Genomic DNA, 15168 nt, shown 5'->3' with positions numbered 1-15168 from the left:
TATACAATTCGTCTAAATAGTCACTACCTATCTGTGAGTGACAGTATTTAGAAATAATGTCTCAGCTTTCTGTGATCAGAAGACACTCGCATGTTCACTGGCTGGAGTGACGCATAGGTGGCTAAATTTCCCTGTTTAAATCTCTTCTTTAAAAAAAAAATAATAAAACCAGATTTACAGATTCATAAATCTTCCCCTCTAAGATCCAGGGATACTTATTTACTTCAAGGTTGAAAAATTTTAAGAAATATAGAAATTGAGCATGTAAGAAATCTGAGCAGTTGCTGAAGAAATGCTAATGAAACAGACAATATGTATTAAAGATCACTGTGAAAATGAGTAAGGGCAAAGCAGACAAAGAACCCTGGAGAAAAAAGATAATTGGAAATATAAAAAGTATCAAGAGTCTGGCCAGAGCAAATAGAAACACGGGCTGTGGTAACCAGTGAGCCATAATCACAGAGAAAGGATAACATGGGAAAGGTGAGCTTTCAATGCAAATGATGAGGGGTGAGAGTTAAAAACATCAAATAAATATGCCAAGCGTGGTCATGATGATGTGGGAGAGGCTGCTGGATGTCCCCCAATATCTGTTTTTCCCTTTAATAATAGGGCCCATGATTTTCTACTTCCCAGTCCCTGTTGCCCTAGTTAGAGATGTGTACCAGGCTGTGGCCAGTGGATACACGTAGAAGTGATGTGTTCAACTCTAAGATTGTACCTTTAAAGAGAAAGGGTGGGCTTTGCTTCCAATTGGCTGGAATGTAGATGTGGTTGGTCAGTCAGGTTGGGCCATGAGGATAAATGCAATGTCATAGAAATGATGGAGTAACAAGGTAGAAACTTGATATCATGTTCCTGTCACCATGACACCCCTATACCAGCTCTAGACTGCTTATACCCTATGACTTCTGTCTTGTTTAAACCTCTATTTGTTAGTTTGTTTGTTCGTTCGTTTATTTTTTGAGACAGGGTCTTGCTGTGTCGCCCAGACTGGAGTGGAGTGGTGTGGTCTTGGGTTACTGCAACCTCTGCCTCCTGGGTTCAAGCAATTCTTGTGCCTCAGCCTCCTGAGTAGCTGGGATTACAGGTGTGTGCCACCACAGCCAGCTAAATTTTTGTACTTTTGGTAGAGACAGAGTTTTGCTATGTTGGCCAGGCTGGTCCTGAACTCCTGGCCTCAAGTGATTCACCTGCCTTGGCCTCCCAAAGTGCTGGGATTACAGGAGTGAGCCACCGTGTCCTGCCTGAAAGACACTATTGTTTTGATTCTGTGTTACAACAGCCAAGCCTATATCTTGATAGACAAGGGACACATATCAAGCAAATACCTACAGAGAACATGATCGAGAGTACAGGTCATCAGCAAGGCTGACTATATCAAGTGTCAGCAAGTATGTGGAGAAGCTGGAACCCTCAGCTAATGCTGGTGGGAATGTAAAATGGAACAGCCACAGTTTGGCAGTTTCTGAAAATTAAACACATACCTGCCATGTGACCCAGCAATTCCACTCCTCGGTATCTATTGAAGAGAAATGAGAACATGTCCACATAAAGACTTATGTGTGAATGTTCATAGCAGCATTATCCATAATGACCCAAACCCAGAAATAATCCAAATGACCATCAACTGGGGAATGGACATAAAAATCGTGATATATCTATAAAATGGAATACTACTCAGCAATAACAATGAGTGAGTTACAACAACATGGATGAGCCTCCAAAAAAGAGATAAATAAAAAATCCAGACACGTAAGATGACTGCATATGTATGATTACATTTATGTTAAATTTCTAGAAAAGACAAAACTATAGAGATAGGAAACAGATCAGTGGTTGCCTAAGATAGGTGGTGGTAGCGAGGAGTGACTGCACACAGGCACAAGGGAATTATTTTGGATAATGGAAATGTCCTAAACATTTCCACTGTGCTGATATTCGCACAGTTGTCTACACTGACTGAGTCCCATTGAACCAGTTGCTTAAAATAGATGAATTTTGTGTCATGTAAATTATACCTCAATAAAGCTGTTAAAAAGTAGAGTATAGGTGAGCTACTGGTACTGAAATAAAAATCACCACTAGTTTTTAGTCATGGGCACTGCTACATTGTCTTCTCATGAAATTCTTATTGCATCAGAGAACAAGATGAATTGTGAAATATTATGAATGAATGGAAAACATGATAGTATTTGAGTTACAGAATCTACCAGCGCAGCATATATTACACTGCCTACAGCTGAGACAGGGAAAATGCTCTTGATTCATGTGGAATGACCTAGGTAACACATTTTTTGTTTTAGAATAGTTTGAGGCTTATGGTCTGATATCTTCATGATGAATGTGGTAGATAGCCTTCAAAAATGGCCCGTGATGAACTATGCCTCCCAGTATTTATGCCCTTTTGTAGCCTTTGCTGGCATTGTTGACTTGCTTTTGACCAATAGAATATTTCAGAAATGATGCCAAGCACTTCTGAGATCACAAGAAGTATTGTAGTTTCTGCTTTGGTTTCTTGGGACAAAAACACTAGCAGGGGATTGGGGTAGCCGGGTACTGTGGAGGAAATCTGACTACGTGAGTCTTCCATACTGTGAGGAAGCCCAAGCTAACCAGTGGGAGAGAGAGGGAGGGACAGAGAGATGGAGATTGAGTGAGAGCGATGAGTGGTGAGCCCCTAGCTGTTCCAGTTACCCCAGCCCAGGCTTTGCATATTTGAGAGAAGTCGTTTTGGACACCCAGCCCAGTTGAATCTTCAGTTGACTCCAGCCCTTGCTGATGTCTGATGGCAGCCACATGAAAGAGCTCAGATGAGACCTACTCAGTGGAGACCGTGAATCCATAGATCCATGTTTTAAGGCACTACCTTTGGGGTGGTTTGTTACACAGCAGTAAATAACCCAAAAGGAAGTAAGTAAGGAAAGACTATAGAAATTACATTTGATTTCTTCAATTTGAAATGCAATAAATTTAGTAGCTAGACTAAGGTACTTTAATAAAATCATCTTAATTGTTAGCCACTTTTTTTTGAATCTTTGTGTAACACAGACTTTTTTCTCTTTTAATAATAATTTTCAGAGACTGCAGACAGAGTGGCATTGTGACAAAAGTGTTTCAGGTAGGCTATGAACCACCGAATGTAGTCTCTCCTGAAGACAATGTTGAAAATGTTCTCAAAGATTCTTCAAGGCAGGCAAGTAATGAAACTATCATCCATTCAGATTGTCACTGTATTTTGGTTCCTTCTTTCTCAGTGAGCAGATCTTGCCTTTTATTACCTTACCTCTGCTGATAGTCAGATCTTTATAATTGAAGTCATTATCAACCATTGCAAAGCATCTTCACTGATTTCTCAGCCTTTCATCAGTCTTCTATCTACCCTGAAGATGAGAATACCTGCTGAGCACTGGGGTCCATGCTCCAGTGTCTTCAGTGGCTCTCTCTTACCTACTGAAAAAACCAGAAACCTTTAGCCTTCCATCCAAGTCATCAGTTTCTGCCCTTGGTCGGCCTTTCCTGCTTTGTCTGTGAACCCCCTACATATACTCCAACGAAACTGAACTGTGTATGCTATGCCCTATCACTGCTATCCTGGCACCCAGGCCTTCTTTTATAAACTGCTTTGAGCATGTGATTACTTTGTTCCTTGTTTATCTTGCCTATGCATTATAAGCTCCAAGGTGGCATGATTGCTATACTCATTGCCTTGCACAGGGGCAGGCAGGAGAGGGTAGTGATTGTGTATCTGTTGAATAGATGCTTTGGGTAAGTAGAAGTCCTCAGTGGGCATAGAATTCTTTTATGTTGAAATCTTTATTCCCAAATATCTGCAAAGCCTCCCCACTGTGAAGAGTCAATTAGATCCATCTGAGAAGGATGTGTGAAGCTTCAGGCACTGGGTGTGAGTATCAATGAGAAAGATTCAAGGAGCTAAGCCAGAGGATGGGCTAGTCTACAGTATGGCGGCCAACCCAGAGGTCTTGGTCACAGGGATGTTGTTGGGATTGACAGAGGAAATTTATAGGGGTTTCACTTAAGCTTGACCTGAGGCTAGAGAGGAGGTTGTAGAACCAAAGCAGTGGATGCAGGCATGCGTAGGGCTCAAGTGTGATCAAGGCAAGGATCTACACTGGGCAGGGGCCACCTGTGGGGGCTGAGCCCACATATATCAGCAGGTGCTTAGGCTTGAATCAGGTGTGAGGGACCAAGTCCATGGAGAAAGTCCAGAGGGAAGAGTGTTTAAGGACTGTGTGTGTGCAGGTCGTGTACAGAAGTCTGATTTTGGTCTGACCCTACCCTGCCTTTGCCACTCTGGACTTGGTGGTCCCTCTGTTGTTACCCAGACTCCTACAGTTGTAGCATCCTGCCTGCATGTGCTGCTCCCTGCCTCCTGCCTTGGCCGCTTCACCTGGTGAGGCCTACATCCAGACGTGCTGCCAACTGAGCAGCCCAGCCCAGATACAAAGCTGCATGTTTCCAGAATAAAGTGAAACAGGGATTACTTCATGAAAACAACCGTAAACTCTTTCAAATAAGAAATGCACACCACGACCCTGTCTCTATTGTGCAGCTTTAATTCTCACATGGGAATAACCAAGTAAGTGATATGCAATCTCTTCATTCCTAGGAATTCAAAAATGGATTAGTTGGATCAAAACTAAAGAAGAAATATCAGAACTCTGAAAATCAACGCAGCTGGAATGTTAACCTCAGAAAGTTTCCAGGTATGATGTGACAGAACAAAAACAAGGTTTTGTATTCTGAACCCACCAAAGAGGTTCATGGCATGTTCACTGCATGTTTTCTTGTCTGGAGAAGTGTTGGAATAAGAAACACTGGGGCAGGAAAATATGCTGTACTTTGAGTTTTTATACTGTCCTTGCTAACAGCTTAAGATCATGAAGGAGGATCAAGCAGTCCAACCAAGTCAGATTTCTTGACCCACCGCAGGGAGCCATGGGGGCATCTCACCAAAACAGAGGAAACACTGGAGTTATAGAGTTTGGGGGAAGGGTGGAGTTTGGGTGAAATATAAATGAAAGCAGAGTTTTGATAGGCTCAAAGCGAAGCTGGTCTGGGTGTGAAGGGATCAGCATCAGGTATCGACTGGGAAGGGGACCCAGGGTTCTGTTGCCTTGGAAATTACAAAGATACACGGGGAACACCGTGCTCAGAAATGATTATCTTTGCACCAGGGTTGGACATGGAGGCTGCTTCTCTATGTCAAAGTGACCTAGATTCCTCAGGCAAGAGTTAGATGTTTCATTCTTACTGAGAATTTCAAACAGCGAAGTTTCTGATAATCTGTGATTTTAGAGAACAGGGTTTCTCAGTGAGTAAGAAAAACTAGTCATGCAAAGAGGGGGCTGTTAACGACATTTTACAGCTGCAGTGTGTTCTTGGGAGATACAATATTTCCTGCTAACTTTGCAACTGGATTGATCTGTCTGTTTTCCAAGCCTGACGTGGACTATTGTAGAATGCAGCAGGGAAGACGATCTTCTCAGTCTGGGCTTGTTTTTTCTTTCTCACTTCTAATACATTGAGTGTGTGGCGGGAGCTCTTTACATAATTATTACTTCAAGGAAAGCAATGTGGTAACAGTGGTTCTTTATTAAAAGGTTTCCCACTGTGAAGACATCTTTGCATGATTATGTATAATTACAGATGCTCAAAGAGTGATGTTTTTAATATCATTGTAGACCTCCAGGTAGGTGAAAGAACTGACCCTAAAACTTTGAAAGATCTTCGCTTTTCAGAGAGTCCACTGGAAATCCCAGCTCACAGTGGAGGATCAGGTTCTAGACCACCCACCCGCCAGTCCCAGGTAACTTCTAAGGACAATCTTTAGGGTACCCAAATACCTCTTATGTTTTTAATGCTTCCCATGAAATACTTTAAGACTGCACCTCCCCCTCTTTTGACCATGTGCTAGGCACTGTTATAGTGCTGGGAATACTGTGTTTGACAAGAAAAGTCCCTGTATTCATGGAGCTTACCTTTTATTGGGCTTGAGGGCAGACAGATAATAAATAAGTAAATAAACAGAAAATTTAAAATGGTGGTAAGTGTCATGAAGAAGATAAAATGGTAATGAGATACAGCAGTGGTTCTCAGAGGCGATCCCCAGACCTGCAGCATCAGCATCACATGGGAACTTATTTGAAATCCACATTCTCAGGCCTGATGAGCAAAGTGGGAGATGAGGCAGAAGGTGGCTGGGGCCAGAGTGTCTAGAGCTGTGGTTCTCAAACATGGCTCCACGTTAGAATCACCTGAGGAGCTTCAGACCAATCCCCAAGGTTTAGCGTCAGAAATTCTGATTTAATTGGTCTGAAGTGGAGTTTGAGCATCATTAAAAGAAAAAAAAAACAAAAAAACTCCTAAATGATTCTAATGGTCAGGCATGGTTGAGAGTCATAGACACTAGTCTGACCATAAGAAGTTTGAAGTATATTCTAATTGTAAAGGGAATCTGTTTGGCAGACAAGACATAGTCCCATTTACATTTAAAAGTTTTCTCTTTGGCCACAGTATGGAGATTAGGCCATGGAAGAGGAAAGAGAGAACATTATTTAGGGGGCTTTTGTTCCAGGTGAGAAATGCTGGTGGCTTGGACCAAGGTTGTAGAGGTAGTCAGGATAGGAGGTAGGCTTGGCTGAGGGATCCAATAGCTGGAAGGGAAGGTGAGGAGCCAAGGATGCCTCTCAGGGTTTGTCCTGAGTATCTGGAGATGATGGTGCCATTGACAAAGCTGGAAAAGATGAGAGAGGAGCAGGTGTCCAAGGACACATTAGACATCCAAGTAGAGGTGTTGAGTAGACTGTTGGATATGCAAGTTCACACTCAGGAAAGGTCAGGGCTGGAGATATGTACTTAGAAATATGGAAATATTCAATATGTTGATGGTATTTGAAGCTTAGGTCTGAATGAGATCACTAGTCAAGGCTGTACAGAAAATGAAGGGAAGGAAAATGAAGAAAGTCCTCAACTTAGAGGTTGAGCAGGGGAGGAGGAGCCTGAAAGTAGAAAGAAAGCCAAAAGAATATGTTGCCATGGAGACCAAGAAATGGAAGAATTTCAAGGAGAAGTTCCTCTATGTCATATGTTACTGCAGGTTCTAATTAGATAGAGACAGACAATTGGAAATTCCCATTGGCTTTGCCAAGATAGAGGTGACTTATGACCTTAATAAAAGGCATATCAGCTGGGTGCGGTGGCTCACACCTGTAATCCCAGCACTTTGGGAGGCCGAGGTGGGCGGATCATGAGGTCAGGAGTTCAAGACCAGCCTGGCCAATATGGTGAAAGCCCGTCTCTACTAAAAGTACAAAAATTAGCCGGGCCTAGTGTTGCATACCTGTAGTCCCAGCTACTCAGGAGGCTGAGGCAGAAGAATCGCTTGAACCAGGCAGAGGTTGCAGTGAGCCAAGATCATGCCATTGCACTCCAGCCTTGGCAACAAAGTGAGACTTCATCTCAAAAATAAATAAATAAATAAATAAATGGCGTATCAATACATTCTTACTACTATAACACAAGAAAGATGCTCTTACACTAGTTGCCTACTATTATAGTGCTTTGATTTTTCAATGTTTATAAAATCCAATTTGGACTTTTGACATCTAAGGGCAACCCAGGAGCCCTTGTTCTCTTCCTCCTATTTGAGTGCCAAGTTTAATGTACCTGGAGTCACATTTTTTTGTGTAACCACAACTGCTTCTTGTGTGCCCATGATTCCATGGCTGCTCACACTTACCATCAAGTATAAAGGAGGCGAAAAGCATGGTTTCCAAACCCAGTTGCATATCACAGTCACCCAGGGGAAACTTTAAATATGTATCAAGTCCCAGCTATGCTCCATGCAATCCTTCTAGATAGTCAGAGTCCATAAGCCTGGGATGGAGTCCACAGATGACTTTGCTGATCAGCCCACACTGAGAATCACTGGCCTAGAAGACCAGTTATCCCAAGGTCAAGCTCTTTCCTTCACTTCTAGACTCTAACGCCAAGGTGTAACTCAGCCTGACCTCCTAGGTTCTTTCATCTGCCCATTCACTATATTTTTTGGAGAACCACAAAGCCCAGGCCAGAGGACCAGACCTGGGAAGGCCTGCTTGCAAGGCCCACTAAACAAAAGGGCAGCCCCCCTGCATGGAAGATTGCCTCTCCCAATCTTCTGGAAAGAAGGGTTCTCTGGTTATCAGATGGGCTGATGAGCACACTCAGAATCCGTGGGCAGTGCACACTGGCATGACCCAAATAAGAATACTGCTTCTGAGGTAAAACATACCATTTTGAAGAATGAATGACCGTATATGATAAAACACAGGAGCTATTTTAGAAAAGCAGTCTCATGTGGCCATAATTATTTGCAATGTGCCTAGAAATATTTTCTTTGTGCATAAATATTTGGATTACCTTGCCCACTTAGGTGTTTGAGTTGTTTACAAGGGAAAGATAAAAATAATATTTAAAGATTCCAAAATTTAGAATCCCCAAAAACTAGGAACAGCAGGACAAAGACAAAGTTTAGGGAATTTGACTAGAGTTCAGAAAGCCAGGAAGGCCAGGAGAAGACCACAAAACTTTTTTCTTCCACTTTTTTCCTTCATATTGGTAAGAGTCTTCTCAGTATTTCAGCTGAATCCCATCTGAAGCATACTTTAGCATATATCCGAATTAATGGCACTGGTGGGTATCACCACATTTCAACAACCTCAGGGAGACAAGGTATCTCTGAGCTCAGCATCTGGCCTGAGGGAACCTGGGGTCAGGCAGCAGAGTAAACGCATGATGCAGCCTGGGTAGAGGATAAATGACAGCTGACACCTGGCCATAGTGTAGGAGCATGAGAGCTACAGGTTCTCTGACAATGTGAAGTGCCCCAGCCAGTTAAAGGAATCACTTTACCCAGCCTCAGGCAACCATTAGCAAGAAGGACTGAAGGCTCAGTGTTGCTACATCCAATGAATTTGCATGAGAAGCCAGAAACCTACATCTTTATGTGTAATAACATAATTTAAAGTTTTGACAATTAGTTCAAATTTTGAAACACTATGGGAGCCAATGCCAAATAAAACTCAATGGCAGGCCAAATTTGGCTAATAGACCACCACTTTGAGACTCAGGGTCTAGGTCATGTTACGTTTTTATTTATTTCTTTTTCTTTTTGTAGTGATGGGGATTTACTATGTTGCCCAGACTGTTTTTGAACTCCTGGCCTCAAGCGATGCTCCTGCCTCAGCCTCCCAAAGTATTGGGATTACAAACGTGAGCCACTACACCCAGCCTAGGCCATGTTAGATGTGGCACAAAAGCAATGAGAAACCTCTGACTGCTCCCTGTTGCCTACAGGATAAAGCCTGAAGTCTTAAGTTCAGTCCTTTGAGTTTCCTAGAGATATAATTTTTGAGAAAAATAGAGACTAAAGTTTATTTATTTATTTGTTTGAGATGGAGTTTCACTCTATTGCCCAGGCTAGAGTGCAATGGTGTAAGCTTGGCTCACCGCAACCTCTGCCTTCCGGGTTCAAGCGATTCTCCTGCCTCAACCTCCTGAGTAGCTGGGATTACAGGCATGCGCCACCACGCCCAGCTAATTTTGTGTTTTTAGTGGAGATGGGGTTTCTCCATGTTGGTCAGGCTGGTCTCAAACTCCTGACCTCAGTTGATCTGCCTGCCTCTGCCTCCCAAAGTGCCGGGATTACAGGCGTGAGGCCCTGCGCCTGGCAGAGTTTATTTACTTATTTATTTTTCCTTTTTTTGTATGTGTGTGTGTGACAGGGTCTCACTCTCACTCAGGCTGGAGTGCAATGGTGTAATCTTGGCTCACCACAACTTCTGCCTCCTAGGTTCAAGCGATTCTCCTGCTTCAGCCTCCCTAGTAGCTGGGATTACAGGCACCCGCCACCACACCTGTCTAATTTTTTTTTTTTTTTTTGTATTTTTAGTAGAGATGGGGTTTTGCCATGTTGGCCAGCCTGGGATACTAAAGTTTTTAAATCCTAAAATCTGGTCTGATGGAAAATTCAGGTATCTTTTATTGTAAACTCTCATTTTTAATGAAATATACATATATGATTGTGAATAGCACTTTAATTTAGAAATGTTAGATACTAGAGTAATAATTACATTACTCCTCATAATGATTTTTTATTTTTATAACTTTTTGTTTTTATAGATTTAGGGGATGCAGGTTTGTTACATGTATTGTGTAATGGTGAGGTCTGGGCTTCTAGGGTCCCTTTCACCTGAATAATGAACACTGCACACAATAGGTAATTTTTCAGCCCTCGCCTTTTCCCACCCTTCCCACTTTTAGAGTCTATAGTGTCTACTATTCCTCTTTGTATGTCTATGTGTATTCCCCCATAATGATTTTTAATGGAATTTTACTATACCATAGCCTTTACCATGTTATTTTGACTATATGACTCTCTCTATATAACTATATTCTTAATTTTAGTCTCCCGGTTTTGCACACATAAGTGGCCTGAAGTGTTTGACAAGCACGGAGATAATGAGAATTCAAAGGGAGACAGACTTTCTCAAGTAAGTATCACATTCTCTTTACTCTGTCTTAAATTCTATGAAGGTACATCATGGTCAAAGAGAATTTAAAGGTAGGACATTTTTGCCCACCTCCAGCTTTTTTTTTTTTTGAGATGGAGTCTTGCTCCGTCGCCCAGGCTGGAGTGCAGTGGTGCAATCTCGGCTCACTGCAATCTCTGCCCCCCAGGTTCAGTCGATTCTCCTGCTCCAGCCTCCCAAGTAGCTGAGATTACAGGCGTGCGCCACCACGCCCAGCTAATTTTTGTATTTTAAGTAGGGACGGGGTTTCACCATGTTGGCCAGAGTGGTCTTGATCTCTTGACCTCGTGATCTGCCCACCTCGGCCTCCCAAAGTGCTGGGATTACAGGTGTGAGCCACCGCACCCGGCCCCAACTTTTTAAATTAAATATTTACAGTCTATTAAAAAGTATAATTGACATACGATAAACTGCATATGTATTTAGAGTTCGTTTGACTCTGTATGTATGTATGTAACCATGACACTATCACAATCAAGAAAATGAATAAGTTCATCCCCGCCAAAAATTTCCTACATTGTACACTATTTGGTAACCCCTTCCTTTCAGCCCCGCATCACAGGCAATTATCGATCTGCTTCTTGTCACTATAGCTTAACTTGCATGTGATTCCATATGTCAACGACATGATTTAGTCTCTACTGTTTTCTGGGGGGGGTTTCTTTCACTCAGCATAACTATTTTGAGATTCATCCATGTTGTTCCTTGTAACAAACATCCATTTCTCTTTATTGCTGAAAAACAGTTCATTTTATGGATATACCACAGTTTGTTCATCCATTCACTTATTGATGGGAATTTTGAGCTATTACAGATAAAGTTGCTATGAACGTTTGTACAAAAGTTATTGTATATACAAAAGTGAGCCAGTCTCATACCTAGTGTCTAAATAAATAAATAAATTGATAAAAATTAACAAGTATAATAAAATAATTTTTAAAACCCCAAAGTCATTATGTATACACATGTTTTCATTTCCCTTGGGGCAAATACCTTGAAGAGGAATATAATCGGCATATTTTTTTTCAGAAACTGCCAAACTGCTTTCCAAAGTGATTGTTCTATTTTACATTCTCACCAGCAGTGGATGAGAATTCTCTATATCCTTACTAACTTTTATTTTTAGTTTGTTCATTTTAATGAAATTGTAACAGTATCTCATTGTGGTTTTTATTTGCATTTCCCTAGTGACTAATGATGTTGAGCCTCTTTTCATGTGCTTATTTCCATCCATCTTTGGTAAAGTGTCTGTTCAAACATTTTGCCTTTAAAAAAATGCATTATAGGTCAGGTGCAGTGGCTCAAACCTGTAATCCCAGCCCTTTGGGAGGCCGAGGCGGGCGGATCACCTGAGGTCAGGAGTTCAAGACCAGCCTGGCCAACACGGTGAAACCCTGTCTCTACTAAAAATACAAAAAATTAGTCGTGCATGGTGGTGGGCACCTGTCATCCCAGCTACTTGGGAGGCTGAGGCAGGAGAATTGCTTGAACCTGGGAAGTGGAGGTTGCAGTGAGCCAAGATCATGCCACTGCACTCCAGCCTGGGTGACAGAGCAAGACTCTGTCTCAAAAAAACAAAACAAAACAAAAATTTAAAATGTGTTATATACCTTCTTCTTATAGAGTTTTTTTTTTTTTTTAAAGGATAGCTGTTTGTCCTGATATAGAGTTGTACATGTTCTCCTTTGTTAGACGTTTCATGGGTACATTTTTGCAAATATTTTCTCCCAGTCTTTGGCTTTTCATTTTCTTAACAGTGTTTTCAAAGAGCTAAAGTTTTTTTAATTTTGATGAAGTCCAATTTATTTGCTTTTCTTTTACATTTTATTTTTAGTTTGTCATACTTCAGAAATCTTTCCCAAACCCAAGATGTATTCTATTCACTCAGATTTCCTTCTATGTTCTCTTCTAGAAGTTTTTCAGTTTCATCTCTTATACTTAGGTATACGATCCATTTTTAATTAATTTTTTCATATGGCATAAGGTAAGGATTGAGGTTCATATTTTTACATATGAATATTTAATTATTCCAGTACAAATTTTTGAAAAAATTATCTTTCCTTATTGATTACTTTTGGAATAGTTGAACATTAATTGATGGTATTTGTGTGGATCTAGTCGTGGACTTTGTATTCTGTTCCATCAATGTTACTCTATATTTATTCACTACCGTACTGCCTTGATTATTGCAACTTTATAATAAGTTTCAAAACCAAGTAAGTTGTAAATTCCTCAGCTTAGTTGCTCCTATCAAAGGTATTTTGGCTATTCTAGGTCCTTTACGTTTTCAGATTTAAAAATCAGCTTCTCAGCTTTTACAAAATACCTGCTGTGGTTTTAATTGAGATTGTATTGAATCTATCTATCAATTTAGGGAATATTGACATATTAACAATATTGAGCTTTACAATCCATAAAGATACTATATCTCACCATTTATTTAGGTCTTCTTTAATTTCTTTCATTAATGTTTGTAGTTTTCAGTTCACAAGCTTTACACATCTTTTTTCAAGTTTATCCTGTTGTAAATGCTTTTAAAATTTCACTTTCTCACAAAACGATAAATACTACATGATTCCACTTAAAGGAAGTATCTAAAGTAATGAAACTCACAGAAAGTAGAATGGTACTTGCCGGGGCGGATGGCAGGAGGAAACAGGCAGTTGTTGGATTAGTATAGAGTTACATTCATGCAAAGTGAAAAAGTTCCAGAGATCTTTTTACGACAATGTGTATGTAGTTAACAATACTGTAATGTACAATTAAAAACTGTTGAGAGGAATTTATATTATATATTGTAACATTATAGATACTTTTTTGCTACAATAAAACATTTCAATTTCTGATTATTCATTACTAAAATATGAAACACAATTGATTTTTGTTTAGTGGCCTTATATCTTCAAGTCTTATGAAATTCACTTATTCCACTAGCTTTTTATAGATTCCATAGGATGATCTCTGTAGGAGACTGGGCAGCCTGCAAATGAAGAGTTACCTTTCTTCCTTTCCAATTTGGATCCCTTTTCCTTCTTTTTCTTGACTTGTCGCCTTGGCTACAATTTTGAATGTAATAGTTTCGAATAGAAATGGTGAAAGTAGACACCCTTGTCTTACTCTTCTTTAAAATTAGTTTTATTTAAACATTTTTTTGTAGAAGTGGGCATCTCACTGTGTTGCCCAGGCTAGTCTTGAACTCTTGTCTTGAAGTGATCCCCCTACCTCAGCCTCCCACAGCGCTGGGATTACAGGCATGTACAGCCACTGCACATGGGCCCTTGTCTTATTTTTGACCCCAGTGGGACAGCATTTATTTATCTTTCAGCATTACATATGGTATCAGCTGTAGGTTTTCCATTGATGAGTTTTGTCAGGTTGAGGACATTTTCTTTTTCTTTTTTTGAGATGGAGTCTCGCTCTGTCGCCCGGGCTGGAGTGCAGTGGCCGGATCTCAGCTCACTGCAAGCTCCGCCTCCCGGGTTTACGCCATTCTCCTGCCTCAGCCTCCCGAGTAGCTGGGACTACAGGCGCCCGCCAACTCGCCTGGCTAGTGTTTTTGTATTTTTTAGTAGAGACGGGGTTTCACCGTGTTAGCCAGGATGGTCTCGATCTCCTGACCTCGTGATCCGCCCGTCTCGGCCTCCCAAAGTGCTGGGATTACAGGCGTGAGCCACCGCGCCCGGCCGAGAGTTTCTTTTTTAAAATCAGGAATAGATGTTAGATTTTGTCCAAAGCATTTTTTCTATTTATTGAGAGGATAATTTAGGTTTTTTGTTGTTTTTTTTCTTCTGTTCATGCGATGAATTACAATGATTGGTTTTCAAATGTTAAATCATCCTTACATTCCCGAAATATATCCACTTGAAATGTCATCTATTTTATATAATGTTGAATTTGATTTGCTAAAAGGGTTTAAAGAATTTTTTTTTTTGCCAGCTTTTGCATAAGGGATGTTGGGGGATTTTCTTTTCTTATTAAATGTCTTTGTCTGGTTTTAGTATCGGCATAATTCTAGATTCACAGAGTAAGTTGGGAAGTATTCTCACTCCTTCGACTTATGAAAAAGTTTATGTGAAATTGGTGTTATTTCTTCCTTACATTTTACACAAGTGAAATGATTAGATCTGGATTGTTCCTTCAGGAAGATTTTTTTTTTCAGAAAGTTTTTTTTTTTTTTTTCTTTTGAGACGGAGACTTGCTCTGTCTCCAGGCTGGAGTGCAGTGGCGCAATCTTGGCTCACTGCAACCTCCACCTCCCGAATTCAAGCAATTCTTCTACCTCAGCCTCCCAAGTAGGCATGCACCACCACGCCCAGCTAATTTTTTTGTATTTTAGTAGAGATGAGGTTTCACCATGTTGACTAGGATGGTTTCGATCTCCTGACCTCGTGATCCGCCCGCCTCAGCCTCCCAAAGTGCTGGGATTACAGGCGTGAGCCACCATGTCCGGCTCAGGGAGATTTTTACCTACATGTTAGATTTCTTTAATAGATATACATTTATATTTATATTTATTAATATTTCTTTTGGAGTAAATTTTAGGTTTCATTTGTTTTGTTTTTGGTTTCTTTAA

The 15168-nt window shown here is 40.7% G+C and overlaps 1 protein-coding gene across 9 annotated transcripts in view; it reads left to right on the top strand.

Annotated features, from left to right (window-relative positions):
* Window positions 1-15168, top strand: part of LOC105486829 (double zinc ribbon and ankyrin repeat domains 1) — a 98344-nt gene that overhangs the window by 11417 nt on the left and 71759 nt on the right. For 6 of the 9 annotated variants that reach the window (XM_011749893.3, XM_011749896.2, XM_071079725.1 and 3 more), the window contains exons 4-7: window positions 3082-3196; window positions 4631-4727; window positions 5706-5830; window positions 10471-10556. In XM_011749893.3, the coding sequence (XP_011748195.2) occupies window positions 3082-3196; window positions 4631-4727; window positions 5706-5830; window positions 10471-10556 (423 nt within the window). The remainder of the gene's footprint in view (window positions 1-3081; window positions 3197-4630; window positions 4728-5705; window positions 5831-10470; window positions 10557-15168) is intronic. The other 3 variants (XM_071079723.1, XM_071079722.1, XM_071079721.1) reach the window with 3 other exon arrangements.

Source organism: Macaca nemestrina, chromosome 15, assembly GCF_043159975.1.
Source record: "Macaca nemestrina isolate mMacNem1 chromosome 15, mMacNem.hap1, whole genome shotgun sequence".
NCBI lineage: Eukaryota > Metazoa > Chordata > Mammalia > Primates > Cercopithecidae > Macaca > Macaca nemestrina.
Note: the sequence above shows the minus strand (reverse complement) of the source record. Positions and strands in the feature narration are given on the sequence as shown.